This window comes from Rattus norvegicus, chromosome 3 (assembly GCF_021556685.1).
Source record: "Rattus norvegicus strain SHRSP/BbbUtx chromosome 3, alternate assembly SHRSP_T2T, whole genome shotgun sequence".
NCBI classification, from domain to species: Eukaryota; Metazoa; Chordata; class Mammalia; order Rodentia; family Muridae; genus Rattus; species Rattus norvegicus.
The window spans coordinates 89,791,637-89,812,088 of NC_141536.1; the positions used below are offsets into that span (position 1 = coordinate 89,791,637).

Consider the following 20,452-nt stretch of genomic DNA (forward strand, 5'->3'; position numbering starts at 1 on the left):
AGCCCATTTGCTCCCGGCACCAATTTCCAGGCAGCTCCCATGATCCTCTCTCTTCCCTCTGTCATGAAGAGGACCTGGAGCAGCTGCTGACAGTCATCCCTACTGGGCAAATGAGTCAGCATGATTGAGTCTAGAAGACCTGTGAGAGCTGATGATCTTTCTGGAAATGGGGGGAGGGGTCTGCAACTTCAATTATAAAGATCATTGATGGCAAATGACACATATGTCATGAACTCTCTCCCCTGAGCATTTAGGGGGAACCAAAGCCCAGATGGGTAAGGCTGTAATAGAGTGGACCCTCTGAGCAGTGTAGGCTGACTATGAGGTGGACTCCAAGTGGAGTCAGGAGAGTCAAGGAACTCAGGGGATGCTCCTCCCTCTGCCTGTGTAGGCTGGGCAGGGGCAGAGGCAGGGGCAGGGCGTCAGGAGCAGGAACATAAGGAGGGGGACAGAGATACTCCTCAGGAGCAGAAGGGGGGAAGCAAGGCAGGGGGCTGAGGCTGAACCTCTTTTAGAGGAAGAAGGGCAGGGAGCATCGAGGCTGGGGACAAAAAATGCCTCATCCAAACAGGGGGCTTCTCGACCAGGTATCACCACATGGTGATATATAGAACTTGGTTTGGGTGGTCCCTGGGCTCAAAAACTATAGCCTTCACCCTGTAAGCGATGGGGAGGTGGAAAGTTCCCTCCTCGGGCCATCCTACTTTATAGGTGGGCCATTTGTTCCTGCAAAAGATGGTTAGTTTGTGGGAACTAACAGTCAGACAGAGTCTTCTAGACTAGGCAAAAGTCCTTAAAGTGTTCCAGGACCAAGCCCAGTGGGGTGCTCCGTGTCTGTCCCATCCTAGAAATCAAAGAAAAATTTGTATGAGACAAGAAGCACAAAAGCACAAATATGTTTAGGGCATCCTACCTGGTGATCCCCCATTCTTCCCATTGGTTCTGGTCTACAGGCGTGCTTCTATGGCTCAGACTCTGTAATTGTTGATAGGTTAGGGACAGAGTGGATGTCCCAACCACCTTTATCATTTAGGATAGGGCAGATACAGACGCACTACCTGGAAGGGGAAACGGGCTATGTAGGGAGTCTACTATGGGGAAAACAAAAACAAACAAAACAATAAACCTACCAGGAAATGCTTCTGAGGACAGAAAGACTTTAAAACAAAACAAAACAAAACCAAAATCAACCTGGATCACTGCTTCCTCTCTTCCTGGGTCATTGCTTCCTTTCTCCTTCATGCTTCCTTTTCCAACTCGGCACAGAACAGGTCTTTCAGGGCCGATGCTAAGAGTATTTCTTGTTCCTCTAGGAGACCAGCCTCTCAGTTTTTTGTTTGTTTGTTTTTAATTATTATTCCCCTGTTGCTTCCTTCCTGGATGAGAGTCTTTCTGAATGATAAAGGCAACCTCCTATCACATCTTCACTTGAAGGTCTAAGCGGCAGTTCTGGTCCCTGACCAGCCCACAAAAGGTCCCAAATGCACAACAGAATTTTGTCCTGATTCCAAACAAAATACATGGCATCTGTGCCTGAAGAATTTAGAGGTTGTCAGAACCTGAGAACAGGAGCAAGTCACTGCTATATGGCCCTGGAAAGATATCCACGATGTGTCTGTCTATCAAGAGATAGCTCTGGGCACTAAGCAAATACGGGGCACAAAAACATTTTGGAAAGTGTTTTGTTTTTTTTTTAATTTTTATTTTAAGAAAGGGAGAATCGGGAGCCTTTTAGGGTGCCCTAGTTAGGGGTAAGGAATCAGAGGGAAACGCAAGCCTTTTCTGTTCCCTAGGTTTCCAGAGTCTGGTCCTGGCGACCAAGCGCTCTCTGACAGAGGGAATGGCAGTGACCCAGAATAGGCGGAGGGAGGGCGTGGTCATCAGTTCTTGGGAGTGGCCAATGGAGTTTGGTAGAGGTGCAGACAGCAGTCGGAGCCCGAAAGCTGGCGCAGGCAAGAAGAACCTCTAGCACAGATCTAGCTGACTGCGAGGTTGCAGGTAAGCCAGGGCGTGGAGTTGGCTGCAGCGGAGCCTGCAGTGTGAGGTGGGGGTGCTTCGGGAGCGCATGCGTCCAGGGCTGGGGGTGCGGTAAGGTGTCCTTGCTCCTTTTTCCTCGTGAGGCCTCTACCCGGCTTGTACCCCCGCCAGCCTTTTTTATTATAGTGATATCGTGCCGCAGCCCACACTCTTTCTTCTCAGCGATCCTGGAGCTCGGCATTCCCTGGGCGCCTGTCTCCGGGGAAGCTCCGGCCTCTCCGAGAATGAGGTCTCCCGGGGACCGAAGTTCACTCACTCACTGCGGTTCTTCTTGCGGAGGTCCAAATCTGTAACTGCTCTAGAGAATATTTTGGTGCATGGGCCTGGCCTTCCTTTTGTCAGAGGGCGGACTTTGAAAAGAATCGTAGGCAGCTAGGGCCTTTTGTTTTCGTTCGTAGGTAGTCGAAAGCAAGCTATTAAATCTTGTTTTCTCATCAGTAAAGGGAAAGACCTTATTTCGCAGGGTGGCGGTGAGCACTAAGGTAGCTCGCCGTTAGTCTCCCGGAATGTGGAAAACAGCTGATGTTCCGGAGACCCTCCTCAGGGCACCTTTTCTCCAGAGGGGACACACCGAGTGACTGCGTCAGAACGACAATCGTGGGAGCTCACAACATTTGCTGTTAACATTCTGGGGAGACTAAGGAGGAGTTACCTCATTATGCCCTAAACATGCTGAAAATGTTTGACATGTACTTCGCTATAAAACCGTCCGTTTCATTGGGCAGGGTGAAAGAAGGAGAAAAAACAAAACAAAACAAAACAACAACAACAACAACAAAAAAACCAACCAACCAGCCAACCAAAAATCAAATGAACTTTAGGGTGGGAATTCCAAGATGAGCCAGGGACTTGGGGTCTTGGAATAAGTTAGGAGAGGGAGGCCATTGTAGGTGAAGCAGCAGATCTGTGAGAGATTTCAAGAGCTCTGAAGTGCTTATCCAAGCCACCAGGTGACTGGGAGGGGCCTTTCCATTGTGATGGTATTTTGCTTTGTCCCTAGCTGCTGAAGTAATTACTGCTTTGAACTAAGGAAATGGATTTTGGGTGTCTTATATGTTAGTTACAGCATGTTCAAGCTCGTAGGGGCATACAAGCAGACCCCCAGACTGCTAACACCGGGGTATATTAAGGTACTTTGTACCCAGACCTTGATAAGTAAAAGCAAGATACATCCAAAGTGATTTTGTGACTACCCTGTTGTCTTGGGACAGGTAATTCCACCTTTCTGGCCCTCTCCAAACCTCCTGTAGGATGATAATGTGGCAGCTTTATTTCTTATGACATCCTCAGCCTTAAAGTACATCAGCCCCAAGCTCCCTGAAGTAGCAACCCAGGGTCAAAAGTGTGGACGAATCCCATGGAAACTGCTCGTGTTAAAGTCTTCCATCTGGCCGGGGTGTGGCTCAGTGGTAGTGGGCATGGCTCTCTGACATCCATGCTTCATACATACGAGTAAGAGAAAGAGGGGGCGGGGAGGGAGGGAGAATGACATGCAGTTTTTTGTTTTTGTTTTTGTTTTTTTTTTTTTGTGTGTGTGTGTGTGTTTTGTGGGGGGGTTTTTAGCTGCATTTATTTTGCAATTATTTGGAATTACAATCTCCACTTACGTTCACAGTTCTGAGCTCAATGAAATCTATGCTTGGATACTGTCCAACCATTTTTCAGTACCGAGGTTGCTGGTTACAGCAAGCGTGGGGGGTTTTGTTCTGCTGTTTTTGGTTGGATTAGGGTTTAACTTTATTAATCAAATGGATCTAAAATTCTCGGGTTTACAGGACCTTCCCACCTCAGCCACCCACATATTGAGGACAATAGGTATATGCCAACATGCTTGGCTTTATGTAAGTTTTTATTGCTGCCAAGTGATAAGCAATCAAATGGGCTTACAACACACGTTGTGTTACAGTTCTTTCATCTCACCAGAGTCTGACCATGGTCTGCAGAACTGAGCTAAAAGTGAGATATCAGTCCCTTCCCGGAGGCCTTGAGCGTGCCTGTCCTTACTGGTTCCAGTGTTGGCAGAATGAAGCCTTTGTGAGGGGAGACCCCATATCTGATCTCCTCGAGAAGTGCCTGTCACTGAGCACTCCTAGAGGCTATGAGTGGCCGATAGAGCTCTTCCTGCTCTCAAAGTTAGCAATATTGTTCCTGTCTCCTATCTCTGCTTCTGTTTCCTGGTGTCTGACAACACAACACAGAACGGTTCTACTCCCTTCTTCTCCCTTCGGAGCACTCTGTGATCACACTGGGACAGTGGAGTCATCCACAATAATGTATATAACCTTAGCATCATTTCAAGCCACCACTAGAGCTGGCCTGTGGTCACAGGTTTTAGACTTAGGGTCTGGGTTTGTGGAAAAGAGATGTTACTTTGCATGCCTGCAGCGTCTGCCTCGGAACTAGCTCTCCTGGGCTCTCGGTTGCTTAAGTAACAGAAGAGATTACAGTTAGCTTATTTTATTGTTGTAAGGATCACATTGGAATGTCAGGAATGCTAACACTAGCGTTGGGCTGTAGTATTTGCCCCCTAAACAGAAGTTACCTAGCCATCAAGCTTTGTTTGGTAACAAGGTGCATCAAGTGGTATAATCACCTGGGCCCCGAAGAAAGACACTTTTAATTATTTAATTAACACTAACAGCTCACTTTACAGCCCAGCTGGGAGAGTCACTTTCAACCCTTGGCTAGCTCACTGCAACCCACTGGTTCTCAGTGTGGCCTGAGCAACAGCTGCAGCACTAGGGTAGGGAACTGTGGACGATGCAAACCACTGTGCTATGGTTTAGGCCTTCCCAGACTCTAGGGTGGAGTCCAGTGATCCTCCTCATCATGGTCAATGAAACTGAGAACCAGTGTTCAATCCCTCTTTTATATAGTCCAGCACACCACACATCTGCTAACAGTGGGCTCCTAAGGTCCTATCTTAGGGATGACTGGGAAGGGGTAGTGGCTGAGACTAAATCTACCTCACAATAGTAAGTATGCCCTCAGAGAATTCCATCGTAAATCACTGTGTAATATGTTAGGTGTTTCCATCTCATTCTTTGGAATGTTTCTACAGGTCCACGTAAGTAAACAAGTTAATGTATTTTTTAAAAACTTGGTATTCGGGAAGCTGGATTCTTCTTGCTTTTCTTAATGGACAACCATATTACAGTCACGTTGCATTTCCTATCTACCAATATGACAAAAGTATTTGCTGCCCACAACATTACAGCACCGTAGTCAAGCTTGTTGTCCCCTTTGGCTTTCCCTTGGCTGGCAATGACTAAATAACGTTCAGGTTGGATTTATTATAGAACGATTTTTTTTATACCAGTCTTTCGACTTTCTCTAAGTTTTAAAGTTACATTTACTTCATTATTTGTTGGTATTAATGTACCATGGAAACTTTGTGGAGATCAGAGGACAACTTGAGAAGTTGGGTTTCTTTTCCCACCATATGGACGCTGATTGAACACAGATAGTGAGACTGGGCAGCAAGCACCTTTAATCCGCCAAGCAGGCCCTGCTTGTTTAGTTTTTAACTCTTACTGTCTCTTAAAGAAATCTTGTAGCATCTTTACTCTATGACTTCCACTGTCATGGAGAACAATTAGAGGAATTGCTTTCTCATGAGCGCATTCTGCAGAGTTCCTTCACAGGGCAAGGCAGGTGAGGGGCCGTGCTTAGAAAGTCTAGGATGCAGGGGTGCAGCTCAGTTGGTAGAATACTTACCTGGAAGATGCAACGTGCACCCCGCATTGACCCTAGAACCCTGCCTAGGAAATACGGAGACTGCCCTTCTCTCCCTTCCTCTGTAGCCCCTTCCCATGGTTTTAAAATGGTCCGTAGAACAGCCCTGGTTCCTCCGGCCTTTCCTCTGGTTTCAACAGCTCTTATTAGTTTATTTACATGGAAAGAAATTCAGAGATGTAGTGCCCTGACTGAAAGTATAATTTCCAGGTCGGGTCTGCGAATACAGAATTGTGTATTAATCTTCATGTTTGCTTCTTAAAGTGCCACTTGACATATCCTAGTCTTGATTGAAATTTTAAATTGTGTGTGCATGCGTGTTTAGTGTGTTTATTTAATTGAACCCAGGGTCTCTGGTCTCAGGTTTCATGTATGATATGCCTGGCAAGCACTCTGCCACTGACAGATATATCCTCGGCCCTTCAATTTTTATTTTTTTTTTTACTTTTTGTTTGGTTTTGGTGGCCACTGTTTAAAAAAATGGAGCTACAGTCTTGCTAAGGTGCTCACATTGTCCTTGAACTCACTCTAGTCTAAGCAGGCTTTAAAGTAGTGATGATCTTCTTGTCTAAGTGTCCCAAGCAGCTGAGATCACAGGCCTGTAGCAGCAGGCCCTGCTGAAGTCTTATTTATGTGTTCTAGTCCCATAGAAAATGATTATTAACCACTTTACAAATTAAGAACTGAAATAAACAATTTGGCTGTTCTAAGATTATATAAATTGGAGACAAATTGATATTAAAATATAGTGTCACTTTTTAGGATTACGAGAAACTCATCCAGGCCTCATCTTTCCCAAATATGGGAGAATGATTAAATAACTCTTTTCAGAACAGACATAGGAGTCTATTCATATCACACACACACACACACACACACACATTAGATATAAACATGAAACATTCTTTACCTCAAGTAACCAGTTCAGAGAGGTAGTATATTTTTTATATCCAATCAGGTAGGGTAAGAGAAAAATAAAAAGAAAGTGTATTTTCTACAACCTCAAATGCTGCTTCCCAATAGATTCCCCAACCTTGTTCTGTGGATTTTATTTGGAATGTATTTGGCCTGCTTCTGTATTTTCTTCCTTTTTTAGTCTTTCAAAGCAGGGTCTCATGATATGAGCCCTGGGTTGTCCTAAAACACTGTAGACCAGGATGACTTCATCAAACTCAGAGATCATTTGCATCTGCCTCCCAAGTGCTGAACTAAAGGCGTGCACCACCATGCCTGCCAAGAGCTGTTTCTAATAATTAAGGCTGTGCTCAAAGGAGAGAGACTTGCCACTCACTGTTGTCTTTGAAGACTGATCAGTGGTGTGTTCTTTGAGGAACTAAATGCTGGAACTGGAGCAGAACTGTTAGAGTAGTTCACAGGGACAGGCCCTATGTGGTAGGAACACTCCTACTACAAGACTACAGAAGAGCAAAGGGGTTAGGGGAAGGACGGCCTTGCGCATTGATGTCAAAACAAAACCATGACTAGGTTTCCAAGAGGAGAATGCTTGTGTTCGGTGAGTTAGAGGTGGAGTGGCCGTCGGCTTGAAGCTGCATTGGAGACACCTTAAAATGTGGAGAGTAACAGTTAAGCAAGATGACAATCCTCCATTCTTCCCAGTCCTTTACTTTTTGCCATCTCCCTCCCCAAGTGCATTCTACAATGAGCCAAGCATTGTTTTTATAATTAGAAACCACGGGGAACATGTCACATTACACATTTCCTTTTTACTAGCCATAGATCATCATCTATATTTTAGGAACTACATTTCAGAATTCCCCAAGTAAAACACTCAATAAAAATCTTTGTACAGTTTAACAGTTGGGAAGATCAAGGAAGCACTGCCAATCCATCTAAACCAAGACTTGTCCAGAAGCTCAGCAACTCCCTTTTCTAAACATGCCTTGACTACTACTGCCGCCGCCGCTGCCACCACCACCACCACCACCACCACCACCACCACCATTTTATTATTATAAAAAGATACTACTGGTAGACAGACAGACAGGTATAGGAAGCAAAGTAAGACTCTGAGGCCTACCTTAGGTTAGGCTCAGATCTTTTCTGCTCATCTGCTCCCTAAGGCTGAGAGTGGCTAACCTCACACTTCTCACTAACACCACCTCTGCCTGCTCTCTTATTCTTGGGTACTGTGTGACTTAGTTTCAGAGGTAATGCCAGCTCTTCCTCTTTTTCTTTTTCTTTAGCTTTCTTTAGCTACACAATGTCCCTTGTAGTACATATAACAAGTCCCATATTTACTGGATCAAGAGTGGAGGTCAGAGCACACAGCAAATAAGGGACCAGAACAACCTGAGAACTATTCAAGACTGTGTGTAGAGAACTAGACTTAGAAGCCCCATACTTGACTAGATCTCTGTTTCAGTCTTTCCAGTTCTTTCCACTGTACCTCGTCACAGTGCAATCTGGGGAAGGGGTTGCGTGTATCTCACAGTGTTATTTATGTTGGGTACCTTCCCATGGGAAGTTCACTGGTGCTAAAAGCTCCTGCTCATCTGATACCTTCCCAGCCTCTTTGGAATGCAGAACTACCTTCCCTCTTCCCCTAATGCCAATGCCTGACCAAGCTGGTTCATACTTTTTGAGGCCCTCCTGTCTACTTGAGGACTTCTGGTCAAATCCCCCTCTCTCCGCTCCCTGCAGCAGTTTTTACACCCGAGCCCTGCCTAACTTGCGTCTGTAAATCGTTTATTGTACTCCGAATCCTCGCAGCATGAGTAACCAAGCAGGAAGCTGACAGCACACTGGGGGCATAGGTGTGACACCACTTGTAAGGAAAGGGCCAGGCCCTGTTTGTCCTTGAAGGACGCACACCCATGGTGGCTCAGCATGACTCAGTGGACAATGCAGACATTACCTTCTTTAGTTGCTCTCTCTTCTGACCGTGACCAGCAGACTTTCCTCAGAGGCACAAGGCTGACAGCACACCCAGAACTTCAAATCTCTTAACACCGAAGGCGTAGGGGCCTTAGCTTTCCCCACCACTGACTCCGTGTGTCTGCTGGGCCTGAGCCTTGGCCTGTGGTCTAAGGAGAAGAATGTGTAGAGCCCCATGGTTTAAATGACTTGCCGCCTCCCTGTTTCAGAGTTCGTCCCAAGGTATACACTTCTTAAGTCTACTCCCAAGAGTTGGCACGTAGGAAGGTTTGAAACCTCCTGTGCCTTGGGTTTTGTTTTTGTTTTGTTGTTTTGTTCTGTTTGAGTGATAGGGAAGTCTCAGGCATGTCCATACTTGGCTTCTTGCCTGTTGCTCGTTGCCAGTCACCTTTTCATTTGTATAGTGAGGACCAAGGTTACCTAATAGCCGCTTTGTTCCCTAAGGTGGAGAGGCACTGAAACAAGACAGCAAAGCCTCCATCTCTATACACACAGCCCTTCTGTGCACACATACGCCCCCCACCTTCTGGTGCCTTCCAGAGGTCTGCTTAGACTCTTTACTAGGCCTGACCGAGGGAAAGGGCATGGCTGCTCAACCAGTGGCTTAGGCAGGACTGTGGGAACTGAAGCTGAAACTACAGTGTGAATCGGTTATCTCACATTTTCATCGACCAAACCACACTATGGGGAGATAGTAGGTTCTCTTTTTACAGTACTGAGTATCAAGCCCAGGGCCTTATGCATGCAAAATAAACATCCCTGGCCCAGGGGAAGATAGATTTATTCCCCGTGTGACCGTGAACACTGGCTTCTACCGACTAAGTTTCTTAAGGGTCAGCAGTGGGTTAGAAGTTCCTCCATGTAGGGGCTGGGGATTTAGCTCAGGGGTAGAGCGCTTACCTAGGAACCGCAAGGCCCTGGGTTCGGTCCCCAGCTCTGAAAAAAAGAACCAAAAAAAAAAAAAAAAAAAAAAGAAACCTAAAGGTTATACACATGTGTCAAAAGGTTGTGATGTGGGCTTTTGGGGGCTGGGGATTTAGCTCAGTGGTAGAGCCCTTACCTAGGAAGCACAAGGCCCTGGGTTCGGTCCCCAGCTCCGAAAAAAGAACCAAAAAAAAAAAAAGAAGTTCCTCCATGTTGAAAGAATGAACATTTCTTCACTACCTGAGGCCTTGAAGCAAAAGAACTATTACAGCCCTACTAAGAACTGCCCTTAGTTTATGCACCCTACCCCTGTGCACTTCCCACGACCTCCTTGGATTCTAGCTGGTGGTTTTAGAAATACCTGGAAGGTATCTTTGGTCAGTGACAATTCTTATTCTTTCCAGATTTGGTGGACCAGCACAATGAGAGCTCGGAGGGGATTCATCTTACTCCTGCTTCTGGCTGTCCTCTGTTCCACAGGTGAGTGACTCGGACCCTCTAAATTGCCCCTGGCCATGATGCTACTTTCTCTCGGGCCTCTGGTAGTCTGAGCTGTCCTACTGGCTTCCAGTCTCTCCCCTTCCTAGGTTCCAGTTCCTGCTTGCCTGTCAGTTCTGGGGTGCCCGCCTGAGCTAAATCAAGGGCTAACAAAAGTGTTTAATAGGGGTGGAGAGATTGTTTCTCTCTTGTCCCTCCATATACTTTGGGATTCCAGCAGATGCCATTCATCCTTAGAATGCTGTACGAGTCCTTTCTAAAAGATCTCAGGTATGGGATATAAGGGACACCCTGGGTGGGTTGTCCTTTTGGGTAAGAGTTTATTCAAGTTACTAATGCCATGGATGTACATACAGCAAGTAGAAAGGACTATGACGAGGAGGGTAAAGCGGAGGCACCTTCTTTATGGGTCTCAAAGGGCTAAGGTTCTGCAGCTTTCACAGTCTGCAGCTGGGCTGTGTCTAATGTGGAGGACATGGCTTTTTCCACTACCTGAGATTTCCGAACTTCCTTGAGGAAGTGATATGGAGCCTGCCATCCTGTTAAAATTGAGGCTCCTGGGTCTAGGAATTTATATAGAGGCTCCCAGTGAGGAACATGGTTATTTCCTTTACAGAGGAAAGCTGCAGTGGCAGTAGTCTGGGCTAGATTCTAACACCTTTGGGCCCACTATGAGGTCAGCCCCCTGAGCTCTGTCCTTCCAGCCCACTCATTTTCCTGGGCTGCTAAGATCATGCTCACCATGGTGGCAGCAATGTCTAAATAAATTTAAGCTGCCCTCATGCGTGTTGGTCTTTAGCCTAAGCATTTTACGTGTATTTACTTATTTAACCCTCATGCACGTTTAGCAGATTGTGTGCCTGTCTCATTTCATTTTACAAACTTATGAATAACGCAAGGTATTTAAATGCATGCACTAATACCCAGAAGTAGCATGTCACAATATGACCCCAGTCTGCCACCGGAGTTCCTGGTACTCACTCACTGTAGGTCACTCCCACACTACTGTTTCCTTAGCTACTTCTCCTAAGACCATTTTTGGGGTACCCTTCCCCTGGCTTCTGAAGAAAGCGGTTCTGACTCTTTTGTAACAATGGGAACACCCACTTTGCGCTATTATAAAGATCAAGGGTTATTCTTCAGCCCATGTCATAGTCTTACAATGTCCCGGCCATTATTAGCTTTTGGAGGTGGGTGGGAAGGGTGGAGGTGAGAAAGAAATCGAAATACAAGAAGTAGGAAGTAGAAGGTTCCTGCCATGTTGGAGAGTTAGTGGCTGACATACTCTGACTGCTTATATAGCAGGGACCATGCCAGGTCACCTCTGTTCCTAGCTAGCCATTCTATAAGAGGTCAGGGAGACTGCCCGCTGACAGTGGGGAGCAGGGTCACTTGTCCAAGGGGACATACTCTGTGCTCCGTCTCATGGCTTCCTTCCTTGCTCACTTCTCTTGTCTGCTTTTGGTGACCCTCGTGATGGGCCGTGAGGGAGTCCACCTCTGTCACATCACATTTCATCCTTAAGTTTTCTTCCTGCTGCATTTCCTGTCATTATAATAGCCCATCATAGTAATCTGGGGGAACTGATGGGTTTGAGACCATCATCTGCCCTGAGACAGGTCTGGGATACATATAGTCCTCTTCCTCAGAGAATTTGAGTGTGAAGCTAAAGGAAAGAAAGAGGATAGACTGAATTTTTTTTTTTAATTGCTATTGTCTAAGACCCTAGGAAGCCCTCAGGAGGATTTTCCTGCTCACAAGCCACAGTGTCAAAGGCTTTTGACCAAAGAAATAACATTTGATCCTTTGTAATAAAGGAAATCAAGTGGTACAGGCTTTCCAATTGTTACAGCAGTTAGAGTAGGATAACTCTCTCCAGGAACTAGGGTAAGAATGGCCCAGAGAGGGGGCTGGAGAGATGGCTCAGTGGTTAAGAGCACTGACTGCTCTTCCAGAGGTCCTGAGTTCAAATCCCAGCAACCACATGGTGGCTCACAACCATCTGTAATGGGATCTGATGCCCTCTTCTGGTGTGTCTAAGACAGCTACAGTGTACTTATGTATAATAAATTTAAAAAAAAAAAAAAAAAAAAAAAGAATGGCCCAGAGAGACAAGCCCTCCCCGATGTCCTGGCCCAGTTGCAACCATCCGTTGACTTAAGACCTGCCCCCTGCCCCCTTTGGTTTCTTGAGACAGGGTTTCTCTAAGTAACAGTCTTGGTTGTACTGGAACTTGCTTTGTAGACTAGGCTGGCTTCAAACTCAGAGATCTATCTGCCTCTGCCTCCCGAGTGCTGGGATTAAAGGTGTGCGTCATCACTGGCCCCGCTGCCCTGACTTCTCTGCATTGTTTACTTTCCCCAACTCAATAAAGTTAGAAAATATCTTGGCTAAACCAGTCTTGAGCTTTAGAACTGATAGTCTGGGTTCAGCCTCAGTTTGGTCACTGAGACCTTTGTCCTGGAGTACTTGTTACGTTTGTTAATGTCTTACCCTTAGTGTTTTTCTTCTGAAATGGGGATGACATTTCTTGAGCCTGCTATTTGTAACAGTTGTGTGAAGGGCCTAGCATATAGGCACACAGACATTGGAACACTGATTGGATGTGCTAGCTAGGGGTGTGTCTGCCCTACAGAAGTTCCCAGCCTTGGCACTGACCTTGACCTTTCCATCCTAAGTCTTGTCACTTAGCCACATGAACTCTGGCTGTAGGTAGTAGACCAAGTTCACTTCTGTGGGTGATCTTATAAACAGGCCCTCAAACAACCAGGGTAACACAATACCCTTCCTCCCCCCATTCTTTGCTTCTCGTATGTATGTGTCTACTAGAGAAATGGCATCCTTAGGTTTCTCATGTTGATGCTGGAGGAGATAAAGCAGAAATGTCTGATGGAGTCCTGCCTATAGGCGTGGGGCCCCACTTGGACTCTGTCACTTTATTGTTGGGTATCCTTCTGTGGTTCACTGAACCTCTCCAGGTATTGGTCTAGTCATCTGCAAACAAAATTGGCAGGGAGGTTATTTTGTTGTTTCTGATGTTTCTGATATTGTGTTAGAATCTTTCCAAATCAAAATGGCCCCTGTAAATGAGACGTCACACCTGTGAACACTTAGGTGTTGATAGACTACAGAGAGCTTGCTTCCTGGCCATACGCAGAAGGGATGATCTCAACTTCTAGAAACATCTTCCTTTGTCTCCTGATGACAAATAGAGTCATCGGCCTTAGAACTAAAGGTCATTGCTTGGGTTTCAAAAACCACACTGGGCTTAGTCATAACATACCTAGGGCATCCTTCTATGAGGCTGTACATATTTTATCTTTGAAAATATCTTTCTGAGGGTGGATGCTACCTAGTGGAAGCCCTGTGACAGGAAGAGCATTATCCCTGGCCTGGGGATACATCCACATGAACTGACTCTTGCCTCACTTCCTCACATATCCTGACTATAATTCATTTTCACCTCATCTTCAGTTATAAAATTAAAGAAGGAAAAAATAAGTAAAACCTGACTCCTAGTTCTCAACAGTAAATCATGATTAGTTTTTTGTTTCTTTTTTGGTTTTTTTTGTTTTTGTTTTTGTTTTTTTTGAACTAGGGACTAGGGCTTAATGTTCCTGCCATGACTGGGTTGCCCAATCCACACGAGTTTAGTGTATACCTGTTGTCTTGTGTTGTCTGTCTATACTTCTGGCCCTTGGTCAGTTCTATCAGGAAGCAGATCAATGAAAATATCCTATTCCAAAGGTCATTTAAACTTTCCCTCTTAAGGGCAAGATAGCCAATACTCTAGGCCTTACATGCCAGGAAAAATCAAACACACTCTACAGGGTCATATAAATAACAATAGAGGGAACACATTTCTACAACAGTTTGATTACGGAAATCCACAATGTAATAACCGTCTGTCAGTGTATAACGTCTATCTGCCGATGGGTGGAATGATATGTGTTAGGGGGTAACATGTTGCCTAGCGTTTCATGGTTAGTGTTCCCCAGCACGGAACCAGTCATCTGTAAATGTTTATCTAGAAGTACAAATCTGTGAAGAGATTTTTTTTTAACCTTTGAAAATGTCTTTTCACACCAAGGGGTCCTTGACATATGCACAGTTGAGTGTATTTGCACTTGTAAAACCCTTATGGGATTGTTGGTTCATTCTCTGTCTATTTCATTCGACATCATTCCATTGCAGAGTAGCACCTTTGAGTTGAAGGTTAGGAGGAAACTTCCTATTCACACAGTTAATGGAGCCTTTGAGCTTTTGGAGGAGGTACCATGGAGTCCAGGCAGCCCTTGAAATCACTATATAACCAGTGCTGGTCTTAACCTCCAACTCTGTTCCACCGTCTCCCAAACCCTTGGATTACATGTGCACATCATCATACCCAGCTCAGCTGCATGGGTTTAAAAGTGAGGGGATTCTCTTTACACTTACACCTGGCTCCATTCTGTCTTTAAAACTGCTTTACAGCTTGTGATTCCTCTCATTAAAAAATCTACCTGCTGGCTAGGTATGGCCACACATACCTTTAATTCCAACACTAGGGAGGCAGAGGCAGGTGGAGAGCTCTGTGAGATCAAGCACAGCCTGGTCTACATAGGGAATACCAGGACAGTCAGAGCTATGTAGAAAGACCCTGTTTCAAAAAACAAACAAAAACAAAATGCACATGCTCGCCAAGTGCCAACACAGGCCTCTGTAGTGTCTGACTTCCTTCAGTCTCTTCCTTGTTTTGACTTTTAATGAAGTGGGTTTTTTGTTGTTGTTTTATTAATCATACAGGCTATGTCTTACAGTGCTGTATTTGAGCTCATTTTTATGTAGCTAATTCAAGCAACTCAATATATCATGGCAAAGTCAGTAGTCTTCCTGCCACCAAGATGGATTTCAATCTGAATGCAAAGATGATAGCCCATCGTTGTTTCGGCCACTTAAGTTAACGTTTCCTGGAATTTCTGTTTTAGGTACTACTACCAAAAGCAAAAACAGAACTCTTATCCCAAAGGGGAAAAGAGATAGTTTCTTCTGGAGCCCAGGAACACAGATACCCTAATTCTATGTTCCAACACAGAAGGAGTTTGATGAGAAAAATAGAAAAGAGTAGGAGAACCAAGAAAGTCATAAACCAAGACACTATTGGAATACATTGGTGTAAACTTTAGGTTGGAGGTTAAAGAGAAGGTTCTCTGGCTATATTCATAGCCTTCTGGTTGGTTAGAAACCAGTGTTCAGTCTGTACATTCCAAACTATTTGATCAAGTACAGAGGCAGGCCATAAAAAGGCTAAGAGGGCTAAAGACAGTTCAAAGGAATTTGGTTCTGGACTTCACGTTCCCAACCCGACAGTCCTTGAAGCCCTGCTTATTCGTCAGCTTCAAAGAAGCTCAGTTAAGGCTTTGGCTTTTTCCTAGGAGCTTTGGTTCATGGTACTGAAAGGTCTCGAATGTGATTAACTTAGCATCAGAGAGTATGGCAGGGTCTGAAGGGAAAAGAGGGGACTTGAGAAAGCATGGAAAGCAAGGAAATTCATTTTAATTTGAGGAAGGAAATGAGTCAGGGAGTGAGGGAGAAATCTAGAAGGTGAATAGGAAGTGTGGAAGAAATTGCACCTCAGGTGCATTCATTAGATGAGTGGGAAGTGTGCCCTTTGACCTCTGAGGTTCTTGACAACCGTTATTCTCCTGGAATCCCCACACTCTAAGGCATTTGCCTCATGAACTCAGACAAGCTTTCTACCACTCCCAGAGCAGCTGGGGTCCCAGAGTCAACACTGAGAACCTAGGACAGAAGGCCACTGGAGATAGAAAGGCAGTATCTGTTTCTCCTGGGTTTAGTGTTTCCTCCCCTGAAGTCTGGGGGTGGGGAGCATGCCTGAGTAGCCTCTGAATCACAGGGGGTAGGGAACCCCTGTATCTGTTAAGACAGGAGGGAAGCACGTTCTGATTGGTCCCTAGTTCAAACCCAACAGATATTTCCTTCCCAAGGTGAAGGATAAATGACTCCCCCACCCCCATTTCCTCTGATGTACTTGGTTTGTTGGTATGAGGAATGTCTTTATTATTTTCTGATCAGCTGACAAGGGACCTGACTCTTTCCCCCTTGTGCTGGATTAACCAGTTCAGTCACATTGTGAAGCTGAGTTCCCAACAATGGTATGAAAAGCAGACGCTACCTCCACTGGGCTAAGACAGAGGTGATTTGGGTGAGGGTGTTTGTTACACCCATTTTGAAAAAAAAAAGAAAGAAGAAATCAACTCACTGACTTACTTTTGCCTTCCTTTTCCCCAGCACCCATGAACTTCCTGTGTGAATCATAATGGTAGCTGAGCCCCAGGCAGCCCTGTGGGAAAGAACTGAGCTTCTCCTGCCTTAATTAACTCAGTCACATCTCAAAGCAGGAAGGGAGCTATTTGGGGAAAAGAAAGGATTCAGCAGGAGGGGGCCGGGAATAAGGGAGGCAAAGGGAGAGTGTGAATGCGCTCACAATATATTGTATACAGGTATGAAATTGTCAATGTTTCAATTAAAAGATAAAAATAAGAAAGCTGACCCGGACCTGTGCTCACTGGTGGTGGCAAGGTCTGCCAGGGTCGAAGACATTTCTGGTTTACAGAACCCAACAGTCTCTTTCTGATTCTAGGTGTTAGCCTCAGATGCTACAACTGTTTAGACCCGGTTTCTTCATGCAAAACAAACAGCACTTGCTCTCCTAACCTGGATGCTTGTCTTGTTGCTGTATCCGGTAAGAGCCTCTGGGTTTCTGGTGTAAGTGTGGTCAGGGGTGAGAACCCGGGAAGCCTGGAACTCTCCAAACCTCTCTCAATTTGTACTCACCAAATTACTCAGCAGTAATGGCTGCTGTTGTGTCATATCTTCTTGCTTTACAAATAGTATTGCATCTTCTACGCCACTGTGAAAGTAGAATTGATTGATCAGAGACAATGTGTGTTTAAAAATCTTAGTAGGCATTGCCACACTTCCCTCTGGAATAGAAGTATACCTGCCTATAACTCTCCCTCCAGTCACACACATACACACACACACTTCCCTCTGGAATAGAAGTATAGCTGCCTATAACTCTCCCTCCAGTCACACACACACACACACTCACGCACACACATACACACATACACACTCACACACACATACACACTCACACACACATACACACACTCATGCATACACACACAGTCATGCATACACATACACACACATACACACTCACACACACATACACACTCATACACACTCACACACATACACACATACACACTCACACACACATACACACTCACACACACATACACACATACACACTCATACACACTCACACACACACATACACACATACACACTCATACACACATACACACACATACATACACACACTCATGCACACACACATACACACATACACACTCATACACACTCACACACACACACATACACACATACACACTCATACACACATACACACACATACATACACACACTCATGCACACACACATACACATACTCATGCATACACACACACACACACACACACACACACACACACACACACACTACTCTACCGCTCTAACAAGACTTTAGATTTATGGAAAAGTCTCCATTTGGAGGTATGCCATTACTTGCCTGCTTCTCTTCATACCCAGGTTGAGTTGCCTCTTTCTGCCCAAGCCTCTCTATTGCCATAGGCTAAGCCCCAAAACACTGAATGGTGGGTTCAGAACTATATCTGCATGACAGCTGCTTCTGCTTCTTCCTCCTCCTCCTCCTCTTCCTCTTCTTCCTCCTCTTCTTCCTTTTTCTCCTCTACTTTCTTCCTCTTCTTCCTTTTCCTCCTTCTCCTCTTCCTCCTCTTCTTTTTGTTTACAGCTCTTTGTAAATTTCACATCATGTCCCCCAATTGCACTCATCTTTCCCTCCTCTCATATTCACCCTCTGCCTTTGCAACCTCCCCCCAAAAGAGGAAAAAAATATCTCCCTGTAAAAGCTGTAGCATGGGGGCTGGAGTGATGGCTCAGTGGTTAAGAGCACTGACTGTTCTCCCAGAGGTCCTGAGTTCAAATCTCAGCAACCACATGGTGGCTCACAACCATCTATAATGAGATCTGATGCCCTCTTCTGGTGTGTCTGAAGGCAGCTACAGTGTACTCATATATAATAAATAAATAAAATATTTTAAAAAAAGCTGTAGTGTGTCATAGTGTGTCCCAGAGTTATATCCTTTTGTCTACACTTCTTTGCTTGAAATGACTTGGTCTGGTACAAGGCCTCTGGCTTTTGCTACTCTGTAATACTGGAATCTCTCTTGGACTCTTCTTGGATGTCCTGTTGTTGGCCTGTGTCATGGAGGTCCTGCAGTTTTGGATCTGAAGGACCAGCGCCTTCATGCACTCCAGCATTCCATCAATGGATTGGATGTTGGGGTGGGTCAGTTCAAAGCCCTGGACCTGTGCCTATCTGAGCTGGTAAGCCAGTCCAAGACTCTCCTACTGGCATGCCCTCAGGCAGGCTCACCAGCAACCCCCTGCAGTCAGGGCCAGCTCTATCCTGTTGTCCAGGCGTGGTGCAGGGCCTGCTTTCCCAAGTGTTGCAACTGGTGAGGGATAGGGCCACTTCTCTCACTCTCAAGACCCCAGGCCAGCTCTCCTGCCTGCCACAGATGGGGAGGGATGAAGTAGGGAGGAGCTTGTCGCTTCCTTGACCACTGTGTGGCTTCTTAGCATATGTGTGTGTCTCTCCACAGGAAAGCAAGTCTATCAACAGTGTTGGAGATTTTCGGATTGTAATGCCAAGTTCATTTTGAGCCGACTAGAAATCGCAAACGTACAATACAGATGCTGCCAGGCGGACTTGTGTAACAAAAGCTTCGAAGACAAGCCAAACAATGGGGCAATCTCCCTATTGGGGAAGACAGCGTTGCTGGTGACCTCGGTTCTGGCGGCCATTTTGAAGCCTTGTTTCTAAATCATCTCTAAGCTCCCGATGCCTCCTTTCTTTTTTCCTTCTTTTTCTTCTTCTTCAGCACTCTAAAGCCTTTATTATTTTCCAACTTATATTCGTTTAGGAAACAATATAGTTCACTTGAAATCTTGGATAAGAGGGAGGGTTGTAAGCAGCACGGAAGAGCACCGAAGAGCACCGTGCACATAGGGAAGGCCCACCTGCAGGTACAGAGTGAAGTGCGTGGGTAAAACACTAACAGGTTATGTAATCTTCCTTTGTCACTTCGGAGGGCTGGCTTTCAGTTTCAGCTTAAGTGGGTTTCCGGCAACCCTCAGGGATATCTCTTTGGTTCCCGGAATGTAGCTGAGGAGTGAGGTCAGAAAGTACCTTTAAGTGAGTGGACCAGGAGGATTCTCTTCATTACTCTGACACACTCAAAACGCTTTCATAACTTTTACAGGTCCTGAGCTGGTGTGCAAATGTTCCATATGTGAGCTGTCAGTCAGGGGCGCTGATTGTTCATTTGCTTTAAAACAACAAAAACAAAAACAACAACAAAACAGTTCTGGGAATGAAACCCAGTGCATTGAGCATGTAGGCAAGTGCTTTACCCATAAGCCCCAGCTCCAGCTCCAGCAGCGAATGAAGCAGCTGCATTTTCAGCTAGAAAACATAGGGATTTGACCTACATTTCAACAAGACCTCTGAACCAGATGTGATGATGCTTGCTTAGTATGTTTAGCATCTCAGTGCTCTGGAGGCAGAGACAGGAGGAGGGCCATAAGTTGAAGGCCAGCCTGACCTTCACAGTGGTCTCCAAGTCACCTAAAACTATATAGTAAGACCTTGCCTCAAATGAAAAACAAAATGGCGAGTGGTGGTGCATGCCTTTAATACCAGCACTTGGGAGTAGAAGCAGGTGCATCTCCGTGAGGTCAAAGCCAGCCAGTTCCCGGACAGCCAAGGCTATACAGAGAAAGCCTGTCTATACATACATACATACATACATACATACATACATACATACATACATACATAGAAAAGAAAAACCTCAAAACAACAATAACAACAAAACAAAAAAGAAAGGAAACACACAAAACGTCTGTTCTTGTAGAAGTGTGGACGGGCGGCTCCAACCTGAATTATCCCACATCTCTGAATATTGCCTGGGCTTTGCTAGCTTTTACTAGAAAACTGTAATGGCCAACATTTTTTCGATCTTGAAAAAGCAGTTTATCTTGACTGTCTTCCACATAATGGAATAATAAACACTATGCTATAGGACAGATGTTTAAGTGTGCTTATTTTAAATGTCACAGAAGAGGAAGACCCTTCAGGTGTGCATGAGCATAGGAAGAACTAGTGAGACCAGACTATTGCCATTGGAGATGTCCAAATATTTTCATG

General features: G+C 45.3%; 1 protein-coding gene across 1 annotated transcript; it reads left to right on the forward strand.

Annotated features, from left to right (window-relative positions):
• The first annotated feature begins 1,931 nt into the window (after window positions 1-1,931).
• Window positions 1,932-20,121, forward strand: Cd59b (CD59b molecule). The gene is given in 4 exon segments (NM_012925.2): window positions 1,932-1,998; window positions 9,996-10,071; window positions 16,733-16,834; window positions 18,846-20,121. Coding segments are annotated over 3 exon segments (381 nt in total). The 5' UTR covers window positions 1,932-1,998; window positions 9,996-10,013; the 3' UTR covers window positions 19,067-20,121.
• The last annotated feature ends 331 nt before the right edge of the window (window positions 20,122-20,452 follow it).